This window comes from Quercus robur, chromosome 1, assembly GCF_932294415.1.
Source record: "Quercus robur chromosome 1, dhQueRobu3.1, whole genome shotgun sequence".
In the NCBI taxonomy this organism is placed as follows: domain Eukaryota; kingdom Viridiplantae; phylum Streptophyta; class Magnoliopsida; order Fagales; family Fagaceae; genus Quercus; species Quercus robur.
In genome coordinates this window covers 36,475,284-36,495,250 of record NC_065534.1, presented here as the reverse complement: position 1 = coordinate 36,495,250, position 19,967 = coordinate 36,475,284, and the positions used below count along the sequence as shown (strand labels likewise).

The window sequence follows — 19,967 nt, the reverse complement described above, 5'->3', positions numbered from 1 at the left end:
CCTTTAATGATCAGTAATCTATGTCCTGTGCATCCATTGCTGGTCATTTCATTTCTCAAATGTTAAAATATACATATATAGAAGAGACCACTTGTCATCTGCTATAGAGGTTGCCCGCTTCACAAGGGATTCCAAGTCCACAATGAGTTCCATTATGTTTTGGTCCTTCAAATCATAACAAACGCGGAAACTTCGATTATTTTTACTGTCCAACACACACACACACACAAGGGATAAAAATAAATACAGCTTGGCCATAGAACAATTGTTTCAGACTTCTGACTAAATGAAATGATGGCTGACCCCAAGAGCATTTTGGCTCCATCCATGTTAGTAATTATTATTGGTACTTATTAAAAGAACACAATGAGAGTCTGAAAGAATTCTGAGTGATTACGATCCGCAGTTTGGGCCAGTAGTTGTGCGGAAAATTATAATTGCTTTTAGATAGGAAACATAACAAAGATTCTAAAATGTATTGTCTATTAGTTCCACAAGGTTGGACCAACTGTGATGTTACTAATAATACTACTCCTCCTCCACCGACTAGCACGAATATTGTAACTTTGTAATAAGCATCAGAATTCTCCAAATGTACATTTTACTTGGAACTTATTCCAACAGGACCAACCACTATCTCAACGAAGGTTCACAAACAAAAACTCTGGTGGTTGGCCAAGTAAAATCAGCATTAGCCAAGTAATGGTCTTTAATTTGGGGAGTCTCGCCCACACTATCCATGGAGCAATAGCGGCAAAGACACTCATATATATATATATATATATATATATATATATATATATATATATGTATTAGTGTCACAATTCCATGCAAGTGTGAGTTTAATGTAAATGCTACAACACACTAATTCTAGAATGAGACTCAATACCAATACCGTATGGTATGAAGGTAATTTGACACTGATGGATCTTTGATATGATACCAAACAATTTTACTAACTCAGCGAGATTACATCTCTTCTACTTAGATTATGATTGGGCTGTACAAACTTACTTGCCAACTGAAAATTTGCAAACCCAATATTTTGGTGAAGCAAATTGGACCTGGAATAAATAGGTTTTGAGGCCCAAAATTAGATTGGCCTGAAAATGTACATAGATAAGCTTACCTCGAAGAAGAACACAATTTATGGATCCGACCATGTGATAAACAAACAATATGATAAAATGAGTAACAACATAGTTAAACAAAAATTTAACTTGAAGGTACAAGTGGAATTTGAAGCAAATTGCTATTTTAACAATTCTAGGATCTTTTTAGAACTCGAGACCATTTTATAAATGATGTATTTGTTTATTTAATGAAAGATTCACTAGGTTTTAGGTTCTTATAAAAAAAAAAAAAAAAAAAAGTAGTCATATGGTGAAACATGCTAAAAGGCAAGTATAAGAAAAGCTACAAACACACAAAAGCATTTGTTGGACAAGAATACAAGATTTGATGCCCAAGACCCAAGTCTTGCAAAGCTGGACTCAGAGGCCTTTGAAGTTACAGACACACAGAAGCAAGCACAGACAACCCAAGTGTATCTTTTCGTGGGCTGTCTTAAGAAGTGACACTCTGTAATTAACATTAACTATTCTGGCCCAGCCCATATAAGCCCAGCCCAACTATTTCTTCCCCAACCCAAAATAAAATGAAATTTAAAATAATGAATAACTGCATTAACAGTAACGGATTCATCAGTTTGCAGTTAATTTCCTTAACTTGCACACTATTCAAAACCTTAACCTCACCCTTCTCTATCCAATGCTGTCCATGCAACCTCCACGTGTCCAAAACAGGACCAGTGCCAATAAATATCTCTCACAAAATCAATTACTTTCTTTTTAAAAATCCTCGAGCTCTCTCTGCGCAATGAACTGTTCACTTTCTAACACCATGAGCGCCAGAGCTCTACTCTCTTCTCTATCACTCACACCCATAACCCCACCCGATATTTCGGCCCAAAAGCGGAACCACTGTCTCGGTTTCAAACACAAATACCCGTTTCATTTGCGGATCCGTGTCCGGTTATCCTCACAGTCACAGCAAGAACGTTGCCATGTGAACTTCCGGGTCTCGGCTCGAAGTAGTTCGGGCCAGAGGGGAGGTGGGAAAGTCCGGGCCGATGTTAAATCGGAGCCGTACGATATATCGGAATCGGTGAAGTTTGAGGAGGCTAAGGACGGTGTCGTGTTGGGGAAGAAGGAGTTGGAGTTGGATAGTGAGAGTGAGATTGAGAGTTCAGTTCCTTGGTGGGAACAGTTTCCAAAAAGATGGGTCATTGTCGTTTTGTGTTTCTCAGCCTTCCTTCTCTGCAATATGGATAGAGTAAGTGCTCTCATCCTTTTGTTTATTTGTGTTTTTGTGTGCGTGGGTGTGTTATTGTTTTATGTTCAAAATGAAGCTTAGAAAGTTATCATGGTTGAGTGTTAGCTGGTATTAGAAAGTATGGTTTTTATTTTTGGATATTCTGTTACTGTTTGTTACTAGCCGTTAAAGGAAAACTTTTGAGTTATATTATAGCAACTTTGAACAGATTGTGTATGGCAGGTGAATATGAGTATTGCTATACTTCCAATGTCAGCAGAGTTCAATTGGAACCCAACCACAGTCGGTTTGATACAATCTTCTTTTTTCTGGGGCTACCTCCTTACTCAGGTAACAGTAACACACGATTCTTTAATTCATTGCTTTTATATTTTTTTAACTGACATCTCTAAGTCTTGAGTCTACTGTATATGCAACCACTTATAAACTATTGTCCCCAAAGCTTAAACTGTTACAAAATGGTGAATTTAACCAGTTAACTATTATTCTAACGGCCACAAGGTTAAAAGCTTTTACCTATCATGAATATTGATGGAAGACCTTCATTACTTAATTAAGATTGTTCTTCAGGTTATTCTAATTCTAATTTCATGATTGTGAGTGACAGATTGCTGGTGGCATATGGGCAGACACAGTAGGTGGAAAGATGGTCTTGGGATTTGGTGTGGTTTGGTGGTCAATTGCTACAATTCTCACTCCTATTGCAGCTAAAATTGGTTTGCCTTTCCTACTTGTTGTTCGCGCTTTCATGGGGATTGGCGAGGTTGGTGCTTCTATAATTATCTTGTAAAATCAGTTTTCTTAGTAAAGCAAAGTTGTAATATGCGTTTTCCCATTAGATGATATGTGAATAACTGAGAAATTATGTTGTGATACTCTCCTTGCCTTGAATAATTTGATTACTAATTTAATACATTCTAATATATTTTCTTCCTATATTATTCATTGGTGATATGACTTTTATTGTCAGGCAAAATGTGTTGTTTTAGTGCTAATCTTTCTAGTCAAATATGCTCAGTTAATTTGGTTCTCCTTCAGGGTGTTGCTATGCCTGCCATGAACAATCTTTTGTCAAAATGGGTTCCTGTAGCAGAGAGAAGTAGATCATTAGCACTGGTGTACAGTGGGATGTACCTTGGATCAGTCACTGGCCTGGCCTTTTCACCATTTTTAATACATCAGTATGGATGGCCATCAGTCTTCTTCTCCTTTGGCTCCCTAGGAACGGTTTGGATTGCAGTGTGGCTAAGCAAGGTAACATTGGCTGCATTCATGGAAGCATTACAGATTAATTACATGTTGCTTTGGGAAAGATTTTAACATTATAAAGTTTATTACTTGTAGTTTGTTCCTACTATATGAAACCTTTAGGATCACAAGTTTAATTATTAGTTTTATTTTTAAATATCTGTCTTTGAAATTGAAATTTCAGATATACTTGCTGTAGGCACATAGTTCTCCTCTTGATGATCCTGAACTGCGGCCTGAAGAAATGAAGCTGATCATGACCAACAGCGTTTCTAAAGAACCTGTTAAAACAATACCTTGGAGACTGATCTTGTCAAAGGCACCTGTGTGGGCCCTAATAGTGTCTCATTTCTGTCACAATTGGGGGACATTTATTCTTCTAACATGGATGCCAACATACTATAACCAAGTAAGTCTTTCTACTTAATGCAATATACACTCCTATATCTGGAGGCTGTTGGAATGCAAAAATTTTATTATGTGAATCTTCTCCAATACTTTCTTTACAATTCAAGTTTATGGTGCAACCATTAGCAATTAATATTGGCTGCTTGATGTGTACAAACTTCAGTAAACATTGCTATTTGTCATTTCCTGCATACATGGATTGCCAACGAGACAAACCATAAATATTGAGGTTTTGGGGTCCAAGGAAGTAGGAAAGTGGTGAGGACTGTTGGTTTGGTTATTAGATCATTTGTCCTTGCCCTTTTGTGACTGATGGAAATCTTTTGATTTTGAACAAGTCGTGGCTCTGGTTCTCTTCTAACCGATGGAAAAAAGCTGGACGAAAATTGCAGAAATGAAAATGTTGTTTAGTTGGGTCATTGCTCCTTATCATTTAATGGCCAATTCTGAATAGGGAAAGTCACCTTTGCTTATAAGGAATATCTTTTATACATCATTGATTGCCTTCAGTATGCGTTATATCTTCTGGAATTAAGATTTTCTCAAGTGTTAATATATGACACACAAAATTCTGAAACTGTAAAACCATGCTTGTTTGTATGTATTATTCTAATTTTCAGGTTTACCATCCTGTGGTGTGTTAACGCAAATGCATATAAAGATATGAGTTATTGCTTACCATTTTTCTGTTAGCAATATATTTAAACCTGGAATAAGACATCGTGATGAACTCTTCAAGCTGCAAATTTTGCAAAATTGAATAATCTTATGGACATCTTGGAGAAGAGATGTTGCTGTTGATACAGAATACTTTTTTTTGGGTGATTAATGAGCATTTTCATTAACCAAAGAAATTTATAATACAAGTAAGAAAAACATAAAGAAATACAAGAAGCATTTATACGACAAACTAAGCAAGCTAGGATTACAGTTTCTTTAACTGAAAACAGAGAGAAAACCCCTGTACATAGCACGCGACACTCTTTTCTGCACTGTGTTATTGATTTTTCTAGAGAATATTGATGGTATTGATAGAGTAAATATATTTCCTTTCATCCCTCCCTAGGTCCTGAAGTTCAATCTTACAGACTCGGGGCTTGTTTGTGTTTTGCCCTGGCTTACAATGGCATTTTCTGCAAATTTTGGAGGATGGATTGCAGATACACTTGTTAGCAAAGGTTTATCTGTTACAAGGGTTCGTAAGGTACTTCTCATTTTTATAATTAAATTTGAAAATTTTTTATGTTACAATTACATCAATATTTATCAATGCAAGTTTTGTAAGGTAATGGCATTTTATTGTGATTAAAAAATAAATAAATAAATAAAAACTGGTTTGCCTATTACAGATTTAAAACTATTTGCTAGTATAAGTATCTTTCATGTCCCCATTCTTCTTTCTTCTCAGTTCTATGCTTTGCAGTATTCTTTATTGAACATTCTTGGTTCACTTGTCTGTGCTGCTGATAAAAGACCTTTCGTCTCTGCAGATCATGCAAACAATTGGTTTTCTTGGTCCTGCTTTCTTCCTAACTCAGTTGAGCCATGTTAATTCCCCTGCAATGGCTGTTTTATGTATGGCATGCAGTCAGGTTTGCTACTTACTCTACACTAAATAGAAATAGATACATTTTCCACTTGCTATTTAAGAAGGGTGCAGCATTTGGATTTTTATTAAGTCTACGCCTATATTATGTTGCCTTTTGTGTTCTCTTAGTTTGTTTGATAATTGATAGTGCAAGTTGACCATGCAAGAATGCATAGCCATGTTGTCCAGACATAGATGTGGAAAATTTTATATTATATTCCCTCTTTTTCGAATGATTAAAATTATAATTAGAGCCTTGATCACATTTACTAGCTAGAATCATCCTAACCGTTGTCAATTTCTTTCTTCAATAGGGTACTGATGCATTCTCACAGTCTGGTCTATATTCAAACCATCAAGATATTGCCCCTCGATATTCTGTGAGTATTAATTCTTTAGTCCTAAATTTTGTTTGTATGTGCTTTCATTAATGGAATGTGAATGGTGTTATACAAAATTGTGAACTCTATGGAACAAGTAGTGGCTGGCTATTGACTTTTGTTTTCCATGTTTCCTCAGGGAGTATTGCTTGGTCTGTCCAACACTGCTGGAGTGCTGGCAGGTGTATTTGGAACAGCAGCCACAGGCTACATCTTGCAACATGGTTAGAACATCTCTCGCACCTTTTTAGTACTTTTAAGCCAAAATAGGAGAATATCTGTATATGGTAGACAATAAGAAGGAAAAAAAAAAAAACATTGTTACTAAACCAACTGGCCTGGTCAGATAGGTAACTGGTATCTATGTCATTGCGGTTGTTGCTAGTGAGTCAGTGACCCTGTCACGATAAAATCTTGGATATTTTGATGCCAAATGCTCCTCTCAGATGGTTTGTATCCAACCAACCAAGATTCTAAATTGCACTAAGTTACTTATATAGGCTCACTGGAATATTGTTTCTCTTATTGAAGGTTTGATTGCATGATTCTTTTACTTTTCCTCTTTTGTCCATTTATATATTTATTTTATGATTCTCAAATTTATTTTCATATTTGGTTAAGTTTTATATTTTTTAATTGAGCTTGCATTTCAATTAGTGACCCATTAGTTAACCTGTTGACACTTTTTAGATTGTGTTAATATACAGTCCAGAATTAATTATTGTACAAAAAAGTATTGATTTGAATCTTGAACCATTTTTTTTTAATTAAAAAAAAGTAGTATTAGAACTTTAATACCATGTTGACTTTTAACCTGAAGTAAAGTAACTTACAATTACAGTCTTGATGTATATATTATGTACTTTGGTCTATCACCAAGATTTGTTGAACCAGTTCTGAAACCAGCTTATCTGATTCTTCTTCTACAAATTTATCAATGACTGAATTTTACTAACGACTCAAAGCTGGGTGAGCAGGTCCAAGCTTGGCCATAATGCCCCCGAATTTGGGCTGGTATGAAGGGCATATCTATTTTGGGTGTATAATTCATAATTTAGTTATAGTACTATATATATTGCATTTACAACCAATGGTTGTATTAACTTAATGAAGAGACCTGAAGAGTGTGATACTATTCTAGACATTGCACTCTTGCACTTGTTCAATTTCCCAATGAGGATTGCTTTATAATGGTGTTATTTAGATGCTGAGCACATTCTTACCTTAACCTGTCACCGCCAACTATTTTTGTAGCCTTTATTACAATCTGGTTTTACGCTCACTGCCATTGTGTTTATCAGTTGAGAGTTGAGACAATAAACTGATTCTTATATATATGTGTCCCCCTCTTCTCATTGACAATACTCAGGTTCATGGGACGATGTTTTCAAGGTTTCTGTTGGGCTCTACTTGTTTGGCACTGTAGTCTGGAACCTTTTTTCAACTGGGGAGAAGATCTTGGATTAATAGATATTTGATCTTTCATATGCGGCAGTTCAATCCTGAGATAATACAGAAGAGTACGTTGAACAATTATAAATGGTTGAAAGATATGAAAGAAAGATATTAACATTGAAGAAGGCAAGATCATATTTTATTAAATGATATTCTTGTGCTTGAAGATTAGCAAAAAAAAACTTCACATGGAGCATGGAGCTTGAACTCATAAAGAATAAACTGCCCCATTTCTTGGAGTTCGATATACGTACGCAATTTAGTGGCATCTCAATAGAGGAAGGATCAATATATAAAACAACCCCAACAGAGCCTGTAAATGTTGTATTCAAACTAACACATCAATTTTGTGATTTGTTGAGTATATAATTTATATAATACTGTTTCACCAATCTTTTTCTGTGCCATGATAGCTCTATTTCTTTCGTCATTTTAATTTTTCATTTTTTTTCCTGATATGATACCTCTTTTTCTTTCATCATTTTTTTTTCCCTGATGTAAAATGCCGCACTAGTGTATTTGTGGTCATGCAAATTTGTAATAGATGTGGTGGATATCCGATAGAATTGGAACTATACGGAGATGCGGGTAAATTAGTGTAATTATTTATTCATTTATTTAGATAATTCCTCTTTTTTTTTTTCTTTTTTTTTCTTTTTTTTGATAAGAGGGAAGCTTACAAAGACCAGAAACTGAACTACAACAGAGAGCAGAAAGAACAGCCCCACTACAAACAGTCCAGATGAACCAAGTTTCTCACAGCAGGGGGAGACACACCCCTCCAAACCTGGCTAATATTATTACATTTTGCAAAGTGGGCCAACTCATGTGCAACCCTATTGAAATCCCTTTTTAGGTGCCGAACTTGCCAGCTATGAAAACCTTCAAGAAAACCCGAAATACCATGGACAATATGGCCTAGACCTCCGCTGAAATCTTTCGCCAAAACTCGATGAACAACTGAAAGAGAATTTGATTCCACAATGACTTGATGCAGGTCCAATTCTCTTGCATGCAGGATTCCCGCCTCTATAGCCAATGCCTCCGTCTCATCCACCGAGAAGCAGCCAAGAAGAACTCTGCAAAGAGCAGCAGCCACCTCTCCTCTAGAGTCCCTAATGACCACTCCTATGCTTGACCGCCTACCATCAACTCCCGTAGCTCCATCAGTGTTTATCTCGAAGACCCCAGCTTGAGGTTTTTTCCAGCTAACCTCACAGGCCGAAGGACCCAGCCCACAAAATTTCACAGCCTCTCTGAAATCAAATAGCATACTGATAGAATGATTGCATACTTGATCCGCCCCCTGACAAACCATCTCAAACACTCTCAAGTTTCTACTACACCAAATTGCCCAAGCCACCACAACCAGTAGCTCCATGTCTCTTGGAGTACCACACTCTAGCATCTTTAAAGCTAAATCTGAAAGATCCATGTTTTCAGCCCCTATCACCATTGGGCACTCCTTCCACAACTCCCAAACATTCTTAGCACCAACACACTTGAAAAGAGCATGGTAAATAGACTCAACCTCCTGCCCACACACGGGACACATTCCATCCGTATTCACCCCCCTTCTTCTTAAATTTAACATAGTTGGTAAGGCATTAGCACAAGCCTTCCAACAGAAAATTCTAATTTTTGGGGGAATTTTTAACTGCCAGATCCGCTTCCAAAGAGGGGTTCTAGGATCGCCATAAGAACTCTCCCCGCAGTCTGATGAGTTAATCACAGAGAGGGCTACATGGTACGCACTTTTCACTGAGAATTCCCCCCTTTTGTTCCCTACCCAAATAATTTTGTCCTCCAGAAGGCTATAGCTCAACGAAATATTGAGAATTGTTTCAACCTCAAAAGGGAGGAATAAAGATTTCAAGGTGTTAACCTTCCATCTTCTAGAATCCTCATTAATTAAGGCCGAAACCATAGGGAAATCATCAAGGGGTTGGGGAGGAGATATTACCTTATAAGTTGTTGGGGTAGGAAGCCATTTGTCTTCCCAAATATGGATGAGCCTTCCGTTGCCTACTCTCCATTGGGTACCCTTCCGGATCACTTCTAGACCCTTGAAAATACTTCTCCAAGTATATGAGGGGCTGCATCCCAACTTTGAGTTTAATACGTCTCCATTCGAGAAGTATCTAGCTTTAAAGACTTTGGTGCAAAGGGAATCTGGGTTTGACAAGAGTCTCCATCCTTGCTTCGCAAGCATAGCTAGGTTAAAAGCTTGTAAATTTCAAAAGCCCATACCCCAATTTGACTTTGCTCTACACATTTTTTTCTCAACTCACCCAAGCAATCTTTGACTCATCTTGTCTTTGCCCCCACCAAAATTTCCTTATCATTCCTTCAATCACCTCACACAACCCTTTTAGGATTAAGAAACAACTCATAGTGTAGGTGGGGACTGCTTGTGCCACGGTCTTAATCAGGATCTCCTTTCCCCCAATGGACAATAATTTGCCCTTCCAACCCGCTAGCTTCCTCCCAACTTTCTCCTTTAATTCCGTAAACACCTCAATTTTGGATCTACCAATAATGGACGACAGACCCAAATATTTACCATGCCTAGTGTCTTGCATTGGGCCAAGGATGTTCAGCACTGCACACTTTTTTTCATGGGGAGTGTTATGACTAAAAAATACAGAGGACTTCTCAGCATTTACTTTCTGACCAGAGGCAGCTTCGTAAAGCTCAAGGATCTCAATGAGTTTATGGCACTCCTGGTCATTAGCTTTGCAGAACAGTAAACTATTGTTCGCAAAAAATAAATGGTTCACCATAGGGCATCCCCTGCAAATGGAGATTCAGCTCAATGATTGATTCCTAGCTGCATCCTTAATTAAAGATGAAAAACCATCTGCACATAAGAGGAACAGGTAAGGAGATAAAGGGTCTCCTTGTCGGAGACCCCTTGTAGGGAAAATGCTACCATGAACAGCTCCATTGATAATCACCGAATATGAGACAGTAGTAATGCACTTCATAATAAGTTTAATCCAATTTTCATGAAAGCCCATTTTTTCCATTACTTTCTCAATGAAGCCCCACTCCACACAGTTGTAGGCCTTGCGCATATCGAGCTTGACCGCCATAAAAATTTTCCTTCCCCTCTTTTTTATGCTCAAGATAATGCATCAACTCGAAAGCCACTAATACATTATCAGTGATGAGCCTTTCCAAAAGGAAAGCACTTTGGTTTTCGGATATAATTTGAGGAAGGATAATTTTTAGACGGTTAGCTAGTATTTTAGATACCAGTTTGTAAACTACATTGCATAAGCTTATCGGCCTAAAATCAAACATCCTGGAAGGACTATTAATTTTTGGAATTAAAGTAATGTTGGTTCTATTAATATCAGCAATAGACATATTGGAATTTAACACATTCAGAACCATACACATAATATCATTCTCTACCACATCCCAATATTTTTGAAAAAAGATAGCAGACATACCGTCGGGTCCAAGAGCTTTTGTGTGGTGCATTTGTTTCAGAGCGGCTTCCACCTCATCCCTTGTGAATGTTGAAATCAATTTCTGGTTCATCTCATCAGTTACTTTGGTGGGGATCATATCTGTGACTTCCAACATTCGGCTAGGGTGAGTGGTAGTGAACAATGTCTCAAAGTAGGAGATAGCCGCTGCCGCAATACTCTCATTTGTATCGCACCAATTCCCATACTCATTCCAAATGCCGCTAATAGAATTTTTCTTCCTCCTCTGTGAAGCCCTTGAGTGAAAAAATTTTGTGTTGCGATCCCCTAGCCCATACCAGAGAATTCTTGACCTCTGATGCCATAAATTCTCCTCACAATCAAGTAGATCATTAATCTCCCTTCACAAACTGTTTATCTCCTTTCCCATGACTCCATTTCTATCTTTGAGAGTCAAAACATTGAGAGCTTTCCTTTTGCACTGAATTTGCTTGGGCACATAACCAAAAACCGACTTGTTCCACCTCTCCAAATCTGCTGCACAGTTTTGAAGACATGTAGCTATGCTTCCCGGTGTACCTTGGTGTAAACCTCCTACCCAAGCATTTCTTATAATTTCCTTACACTCCTCTTTTTTTGTCCACATTTTCTTGAAATGGAACCTACGCTTTTGAGAAGGCTGAACTGCCAAGGAGTCGGCAATCAACAGAGCACAATAATCAGAAGTTGAGTCTACCAAATGGAGGACTCTTGTTCCATTAAAGTGAATGATCCAGTCATTAGTGGCAAGGGCTCTATCAAGTCTTAGATATACATGATTTTCCCTTTCTTGCATGTTACACCACGTAAAGTCTGGGCCACTATATCTCAAGTCTTTAAAACCACAAATATTGACCACCTCCCTAAATCCGTCCATTTGCCTTTAGGGCCTTGGAAACCTCCCCCCCCCCCCCCCCAACTTCTTTTCCTCAGACAGAATTTCATTAAAATCACCATAGCACAACCAAGGGAGATTAAATTTTCTGTGCAAAACTTTAAGCTCTTCCCAGGACTCCTTCCTTCTATGTGTCTCTGGATTCCCATAGAACCCTATAATTCTACCTGCAACCTGAATTTTGCTCTGTAATAATCGCATCAATAAAACTCCTAGGATAGCCCGTAATCTCCAAATCAATTTCTCTCTTCCACAGCAAAGCTAAACCCCCACCTCTGCCTCTCCGGGGAACAATAAGCCCATTTACAAAATTTATTTTTTCCATTACTTTTTCCATAGCTTTCTTTCTAATTTTAGTTTCTGAAAGAAAAATAATTTTGGGATCCCACCGTCGGACTAATTCACCCAACACTCGAACTGACCAGAGGTTCCCCAGCCCCCGGCAGTTCCATCCTAAGGCTATCATTGCTCTCGGCGATGCTGCCTAGCAGCCACTGCCGTTTCATCACAGAAAAAAATTGCTTCCTTACCTTCACCATCGGAGCTTTTCTTGGAGAGTCGCCCTTCACTTGCTACTAGCTCCTCTGTGTCCTCACGTCTCTTATTTCCCACTGAGATCACCTGAGTATTCATACCAGTGCTTTGGGCTTTTCCAATCTCTCTAGCAGACTTTTTAATGTTTACTTTGCCCAGCCCTTTTTTTCTTTTACTTGGGCCAATAAGCACAGCCCCACTCTCCTCATTCTCCTTATTCGGCATGGGCTTAGCAGGATTAGTGAGTTCTAGCTCCTCATTGTTGGGTTTTAATGACCGGCCCATCAGAGGAAGCTCCATCTCATCCGTTTTTAACAACTCTTTGACTAACTCCACTTTAGTTATCTCTTTAGTTGGCTTTTGTAAAGAGCTGGACCCCATACTTTTGCTGAATTCGTGCTTCTCAGCCTCATTGTTGTCCCATCTACTCTGATAGTTTACTGCACGCATGTCAGACTTCACATCATACCTCCCTTTTTCAAAATTTTCCCTTTCCTCGAGACTGCTTTGTCCGCCCATACTACAGCTTTTTCCCTTATCATCCTGACCGAAAACCACCCTCTCTGCCACCGTGGCTTGAGCCATTTTCTCAGGCTCACCACCGCTCCTTTGCTCATAATGCCAACTTCCAGCACCTTTGGACCCTTCATTAGCTCCTTTCGAAGCACTCCCTGCCCTCATCCACTCTCCATATTCCAAAGGTTGCTTCTCAATCTCTATCCCACAATACTTTTCATCATGTCCAATTTTTCCACAAGTGAAGCAAAAGGTGGGCAACCTCTCATATTTAAATGAAACCCAGCATCTTTCTCCATCCATATTAGTAACATATCCACCCATTCTTAAAGGTTTCTCAATCAGCAAATCAACCCTCACTCGCATGAATTTTGCCTGGTCTGCTTGCCAAGACCGTTTGTCCACCTCAATGACTCTTCCTATTTTACCACCAATATCTCTACCAACTTCTTTAGTCATATGCTTAAACGGTAAGCCCTACACTTGGACCCAGAATGGAGCATGAGTGAAAACCAAGTTGGCTAATGATAAACCTCTCCTCCACTGACACAAGAGCAAGAGATTGTTTTCAAAATTCTAAGGTCCACTTCTCTCCACCCACTCTAGCTGGTACATTGAACTGAATTTGAATTGCAAAATATTATTACCAACCTCAACTATTCTAAGATCAAAGCCCAACTTCCACGCCGTTCTCAATGTGTTCTTAAGAGCTCTTTGATTTTGATTGTGATCTGCCAAAAACTTTCCAAACAAGCTCAAAGTACATTCTTACAGCAAGTCAGGTGTACTGTTAGAAGAGATAAAAATGTCTTCCTCCTCTTCTTTAGTTAACTATAGATTTTTCAGGCTATCAATAATAGTATGCTCCATATTGTGTAGTGAACAATGGAGATTGAGAGAAACAGAAATAAGAAAGAGAACAGAGATTAGAAAGGATGAGAAAAGACCCTTAAGCTTAGACACCGAAGGGAGAGAAAACTCGCTTCATGATGAGAGAGAAAAGCTCCTACATGGGAGAGTCTCAATTAAGAGGTCTGATAATTCCTCTTTAACATGCATATCTTATCATGGTAAATATCCAACTTTTTTGTTACTTTTTTTGAGAAAGCATTTTTGTTACATGACATGATACAACTCAAAAAGCGTACTTTTTTTTTTTCTCAAAATAAGTGTACGATTTCTTGCTCATTCTTATTTTTTATTTAGTTGTATTTGGAACAAAAAAATGTATGATTTTTTATAATCTTTAACATGACGTGATGTGATGATGATTAGAATAATATCATCACTTTTATTACATTAGACTATATACTTAGTTGCGATATAATTTATAAAAAAAAAAAAAAAAAAAAAAATATGTTTTACAAAGACAAGAGAAAGTGGAAGATAGGACATTAGACTATATACTTTTTTTTTTTTTTTTTGAGAAACATTAAACTATATATTTAGTTGCGAAGAAATTTATAAAAAGTGTTGTACAAAGACACAGAAAGTGGAAGATAAGGTAGAAAAGAGAAAGGGAAAGTGATCGGATTCCACAGTAGAAGAATAGAACTTTGTGTCATATATGTATAGACATACATAAAAGAAAGACCATATCAACAGACATGGAATATGAACTTGACAAAGACATTAATAATCTTTCCAACCTTAAAGACCAGCAACAACTGTACTGCAAGTTTAGGTATCCAACAACTCACCCAACCCAACAAACAACAAATAACATATCATATAGAATCATAGACGAAAGTAAGTACAAGTAAAAACAACAAATTGAATGACTCATACACCCTTCAACTGCAAATGACCATATTGCCCGCTTGCTTACACAGTTGACTGTTTGTAACGACAAAAACCGCTGAACAACGATTTTTTATTTTCTTTTTTTCACACAGAGGCTGCGACATCTGGACCTCGTCCGAGTTGACGTGGTTGCAAGTACACACGAAGCCCAGCCTTCATGAACAGAGTGAGAGACATTTTCTGCTCAACACGGTGACCGGGAACTGGAAATAACCGGTACCTGAGAAGCACAGCCGAGGCCACTGACTTCATTTGCAGGTAAGCCAAGTCTTTTCCCAAACAAGTCCTCGGCCCAGCATTGAAAGCCACAAACTTGTACCCATCTTTCGGTGTTTCGAACCGGTCTCCATCACCCGCTAACCACCGCTCCGGTTTAAAATCCATGCAGTCCTCACCCCATATACTCTTCATCCTCCCAACCGAATATATCGAATACGTAACAGTAGAACCGGCCGGTACAAAAGTGCCGTCCGGCAAAACATCGTCCGACACGACATACTTGAAATCCTCCGGCACGGAAGGGTATAAACGCAGCGTTTCAGCCAATGCAGCTTTCAGATAAACCAACCTGTCCGCCTCGTCGAACGCCAACGGCTCCTCGATCCACTTCTTTGTGTCGCTGCCACGCGTCTCCTTCAGAACCGTCGATATTTCGTTGATGATCTTCTCCTCGGTTTCAGGGTGGTGCATGACGAGCCAGAAGAACCAGCTGAGTGCCACCGACGACGTGTCGCGTCCGGCGAGGACGAAGTTCAAGGCGATGCGTTGGAGGACTGAGCTCGCGAAGGGCTTTCCGTTAACGTCGTGTTTGTTGAGGAAGCGTGATAGTAAATCATCGGACGGAGCTTCCTTACGCGCCTCGATGGCATCGTTCATGTAATTCTCCACAACTTGGAGGCTTTCTTTTAATTTCTTCTCACCTCCGATACTGAGCAATTTCTCAAACCTCCAAATTAGACCAGGGTAGAGTAAGCGTTGGAGAGTGGCTTCAGTGGCAGTATCAAAAGCCATGGCAAACGGGTTGTCGGGTAGATCCGGAGACAGTGTTTCCGGGTCTTTACCGAAAGTGAGACCACATATGTTGTCAAAGGTCAAACGGAGCAGCAAATCCTGTAAGTCCACGTGGGTGTTGTCTTTAGCGGCTTTGTCTAATATGCACCAAAGTCGCGACTTGATGGTACGGTTCACCCACCGAGACATTGCTTGTCTTAGTGTACGAGTGGTGAACTCCAACGCCGCCGTTTTGCGTTGTATAAGCCACGTTTCGCCGTCGCTGTTGAAAATCCCTTGGCCTAATAGGTCGTGGAAAGCGGCTTGCCAGTCTGGTCCTTTGGGGTAATTATCGAACTTGGTTCGGAGGATGTGTTCGATGTTTTTTGGGTGACATGTGACAGTGAAAAACCCTTGCTTGCGAGCTAAGAAAGGGAAAGGCATGGTGCAAGTTTGGTACGTGGCTGAACCACCGGTTGCATGAAGGTTATTAGCCATCCAGTCGTGGATTCTGCTCCGGTTCGATATGAGAGCCGGGAGGCTTCCCACAACGGGCCATACTTTTGGACCGGTGAGCTTTTGGGCTAAGAGGTTGAACCAGAAAAGATAGAGTGCTACTGCACCTGCTATGCCAAAGAGAATAGATAGGGTTTCCATGTGAGAGAATTGGTATAGCTAAGAGTTTAAGACTGATTTGGACCTAGAGAGAGAGAGAGAGATGGGGTATTATATATAGAGTAAAGAAAACAAGAAAGATTTTAGGAGAAGTTGTTGGGACTTTTTGAGCCAGGGTTCGGTATCGATTTGATAGGAACAGAGAGAGAGTGTACACGAAAGCTATTTGTATAATTTCTGGAATAGTTTATAGTCACCTAAGTGGGTGAAGTATCTTACTTGTAGTCATTCGTTTATAACTTTATAGGAAATGGGCTTTCCTAAAACGTCGAACTTCATGCCAATTTAATTATTCGTAAATCTAAACGGACCAAGCTACGTATATTCTAGTTCAACTCCACCGTTCCAGCTTGCAAAAAGAACATCTGTGCCTTTGACAAGGAAAAAAACAAACCGTTAAAAGTTTTTGAGCTTTCCCGATGTTTTTACCGTACTTCTAAAGAAATAAATCATCAGTAAATTGCATTTAAAGACACTCATTGCGTCAGTTTTTGAGCTTAATCAATATTGTATGCATATAATAAGGTTATCGTCAATTTGATTAAGAGAGTATATTGTGTATAGTATAATTTGTTCTAGTTTTTTTTTAAAGTTATCATGGTTTTTGAGTATAATTATGGTGTGATTTTGTATTAGAACCTCTTTCACTATCTCTTGTGTGTTTGTTTTTTAAAAATAAAAAAAGTTATCATCAATTTGTACTTAAGTGTACTTTTTTAGTAAAATTGTTATGATATGAATAATATATTATACTTTGCTTTGTTTATAAGATGATAATGATTCAAAGAATCAACGAAAGATTTATATGATACTAAAAAAATTTAAGTCATGTTGGGGGTGGGATTTATGAGAGATCATGATCTGCATAATCTACATAATATATAAAACATGGAAAAGTGTGACTTTTTATTAATTTGCTTTAATATTTGGTTTTTACCACGACAAAATTTGAAATATCTCTCCATAGACCATAAATGTAAGGCTACTTCTTTATCCAACCAAAAAAAAGAAAAAAAAAAACATTTTAGCCTTTATAGCTAGATTTCAGCCTAGAGATCTCCTATTTAGCTAAATAAGTCATACTCTCTCTCTTTCTTCATCAATTCAATTTACCCACAGTATATCTTGAAATTGAAATAAATCTTTTATTTCAATAATATGCTTAGCATCCAATTTATAAATTGTGTTGGCTATTGACTGTATTTTGTAAATGATATTAGTTGTATAGGGTTATAAGTATCTTTCATGTCCCCATTCTTCTTTCTTCTATGTTCTACGCCTTGCAGTATTTTTATTAAACATTCTTTGGTTCACTCGTCTGTGCTGCTGATAAAAGACCTTTCGTCTCTGCAGATCATGCAAACAATTGGTTTTCTTGGTCCTGCTTTCTTCCTAACTCAGTTGAGCCATGTTAATTCCCCTGCAATGGCTGTTTTATGTATGGCATGCAGTCAGGTTTGCTACTTACTCTACACTAAATAGAAATAGATACATTTTCCACTTGCTATTTAAGAAGGGTGCAGCATTTGGATTTTTATTAAGTCTACGCCTATATTATGTTGCCTTTTGTGTTCTCTTAGTTTGTTTGATAATTGATAGTGCAAGTTGACTATGCAAGAATGCATAGCCATGATGTCCAGTTATAGATGAGGAAAATTTTATATTATATTCCCTCTTTTTCGAATGATTAAAATTATAATTAGAGCCTTGATCACTTTTACTGGCTAGAATCATCCTAACCGTTGTCAATTTCTTTCTTCAATAGGGTACTGATGCATTCTCACAGTCTGGTCTATATTCAAACCATCAAGATATTGCCCCTCGATATTCTGTGAGTATTAATTCTTTAGTCCTAAATTTGGTTGTATGTGCTTTCATTAATGGAATGTGAATGGTGTTATACAAAATTGTGAACTCTATGGAACAAGTAGTGGCTGGCTAATGACTTTTGTTTTCCATGTTTCCTCAGGGAGTATTGCTTGGTCTGTCCAACACTGCTGGAGTGCTGGCAGGTGTACTTGGAACAGCAGCCACAGGCTACATCTTGCAACATGGTTAGAACATCTCTCGCACCTTTTTAGTTCTTTTAAGCCAAAATAGGAGAATATCTGTATATGGTAGACCAAAAAAAAACATTGTTACTAAACCAACTGGCCTGGTCAGATAGGTAACTGGTATCTATGTCATTGCGGTTGTTGCTAGTGAGTCAGTGACCCTGTCAAACCCGATAAAATCTTGGATATTTTGATGCAAAATGCTCCTCTCAGATGGTTTGTATCCAACCAACCAAGATTGCACTAAGTTACTTATATAGGCTCACTGGAATATTGTTTCTCTTATTGAAGTTTTGATTGCATGATTCTTTTACTTTTCCTCTTTTGTCCATTTATATATTTATTTTATTATTCTCAAATTTATTTTCATATTTTGTTAAGTTCTATATTTTTTAATTGAGCTTGCATTTCAACTAGTGACCCATTAGTTAAACCGTTGACACTTTTAGATTGTGTAAATATACAGTCCAGATTTAATTATTGTACAAAAAAGTATTGATTTGAATCTTGAACCTTTTTTTTTTTAATTAAAAAAAAGTAGTATTAGAACTCTAATACCATGTTGACTTTTAACCTGAAGTAAAGTAACTTACAATTACAGTCCTGATGTATATATTATGTACTTTGGTCTATCACCAAGATTTGTTGAACCAGTTCTGAAACCAGCTTATCTGATTCTTCTTCTACAAATTTATCAATGACTGAATTTTACTAATGACTCAAAGCTGGGTGAGCAGGTCCTAGCTTGGCCATAATGCCCCCGAATTTGGGCTAGTATGAAGGGCATATCTATTTTGGGTGTATAATTCATAATTTAGTTATAGTACTATATATATTGCATTTACAACCAATGGCTGTATTAACTTAATGAAGATACCTGAAGAGTGTGATACTATTCTAGACATTGCACTCTTGCACTTGTTCAATTTCCCAATGAGGATTGCTTTATAATGGTGTTATTTAGATGCTAAGCACATTCTTACCTTAACCTCACCACCTGCTATTTTTGTAGCCTTTATTACAATCTGGTTTTACGCTCATTGCCATTGTGTTTATCATTTGAGAGTTGAGACAATAAACTGATTCTTATATATATGTGTCCCCCTCTTCTCATTGACAATACTCAGGTTCATGGGACGATGTTTTCAAGGTTTCTGTTGGGCTCTACTTGTTTGGCACTGTAGTCTGGAACCTTTTTTCAACTGGGGAGAAGATCTTGGATTAATAGATATTTGATCTTTCATATGCGGCAGTTCAATCCTGAGATAATACAGAAGAGTACGTTGAACAATTATAAATGGTTGAAAGATGTGAAAGAAAGATATTAACATTGAAGAAGGCAAGATCATATTTTATTAAATGATATTCTTGTACTTGAAGATTAGCAAAAAAAAACTTCACATGGAGCATGGAGCTTGAACTCATAAGAATAAACTGCCCCATTTCTGGGAGTTCGATATACGTACGCAATTTAGTGGCATCTCAATAGAGGAAGGATCAATATATAAAACAACCCCAACAGAGCCTGTAAATGTTGTATTCAAACTAACACATCAATTTTGTGATTTGTTGAGTATATAATTTATATAATACTGTTTCACCAATCTTTTT

General features: G+C 37.8%; 2 protein-coding genes across 7 annotated transcripts; one reads left to right on the top strand and one right to left on the bottom strand.

The window, feature by feature from the left end:
* Window positions 1-1,848: 1,848 nt before the first annotated feature.
* On the top strand, window positions 1,849-19,960 carry LOC126688417 (sodium-dependent phosphate transport protein 1, chloroplastic). Of its 6 annotated transcripts, none has more exons than XM_050383126.1 (10): window positions 1,849-2,334; window positions 2,557-2,664; window positions 2,942-3,097; window positions 3,373-3,588; window positions 3,782-3,991; window positions 5,057-5,194; window positions 17,656-17,757; window positions 18,068-18,133; window positions 18,272-18,356; window positions 19,484-19,960. In XM_050383126.1, exons 1-10 carry the CDS (start codon window positions 1,879-1,881, stop codon window positions 19,579-19,581), a joined length of 1,635 nt encoding a protein of 544 aa, XP_050239083.1. In that variant the 5' UTR covers window positions 1,849-1,878; the 3' UTR covers window positions 19,582-19,960. The 6 variants fall into 6 exon arrangements, with proteins under 6 accessions (XP_050239083.1, XP_050239092.1, XP_050239075.1 ...); XM_050383135.1 differs by lacking the exon at window positions 17,656-17,757 and adding an exon at window positions 5,481-5,582; XM_050383118.1 differs by lacking the exons at window positions 17,656-17,757; window positions 18,068-18,133 and adding exons at window positions 5,481-5,582; window positions 5,893-5,958.
* On the bottom strand, window positions 14,376-16,333 carry LOC126688461 (cytochrome P450 86A1-like). The gene has a single exon (XM_050383162.1). It carries the CDS (start codon window positions 16,282-16,284, stop codon window positions 14,722-14,724), a length of 1,563 nt encoding a protein of 520 aa, XP_050239119.1. The 5' UTR covers window positions 16,285-16,333; the 3' UTR covers window positions 14,376-14,721.
* Window positions 19,961-19,967: the final 7 nt, after the last annotated feature.

Coding starts and splice junctions, on each gene's coding strand:
- LOC126688461 (XM_050383162.1), bottom strand. CDS start 16,284: ATGGAAACCCTATCTATTCTCTTTGGCATAGCAGGTGCAGTAGCACTC.
- LOC126688417 (XM_050383126.1), top strand. CDS start 1,879: ATGAACTGTTCACTTTCTAACACCATGAGCGCCAGAGCTCTACTCTCT. Junction 17,758..18,067: donor TATGTATGGCATGCAGTCAG/GTTTGCTACTTA, acceptor TTTCTTCAATAG/GGTACTGATGCATTCTCACA. Junction 18,134..18,271: donor ATATTGCCCCTCGATATTCT/GTGAGTATTAAT, acceptor ATGTTTCCTCAG/GGAGTATTGCTTGGTCTGTC.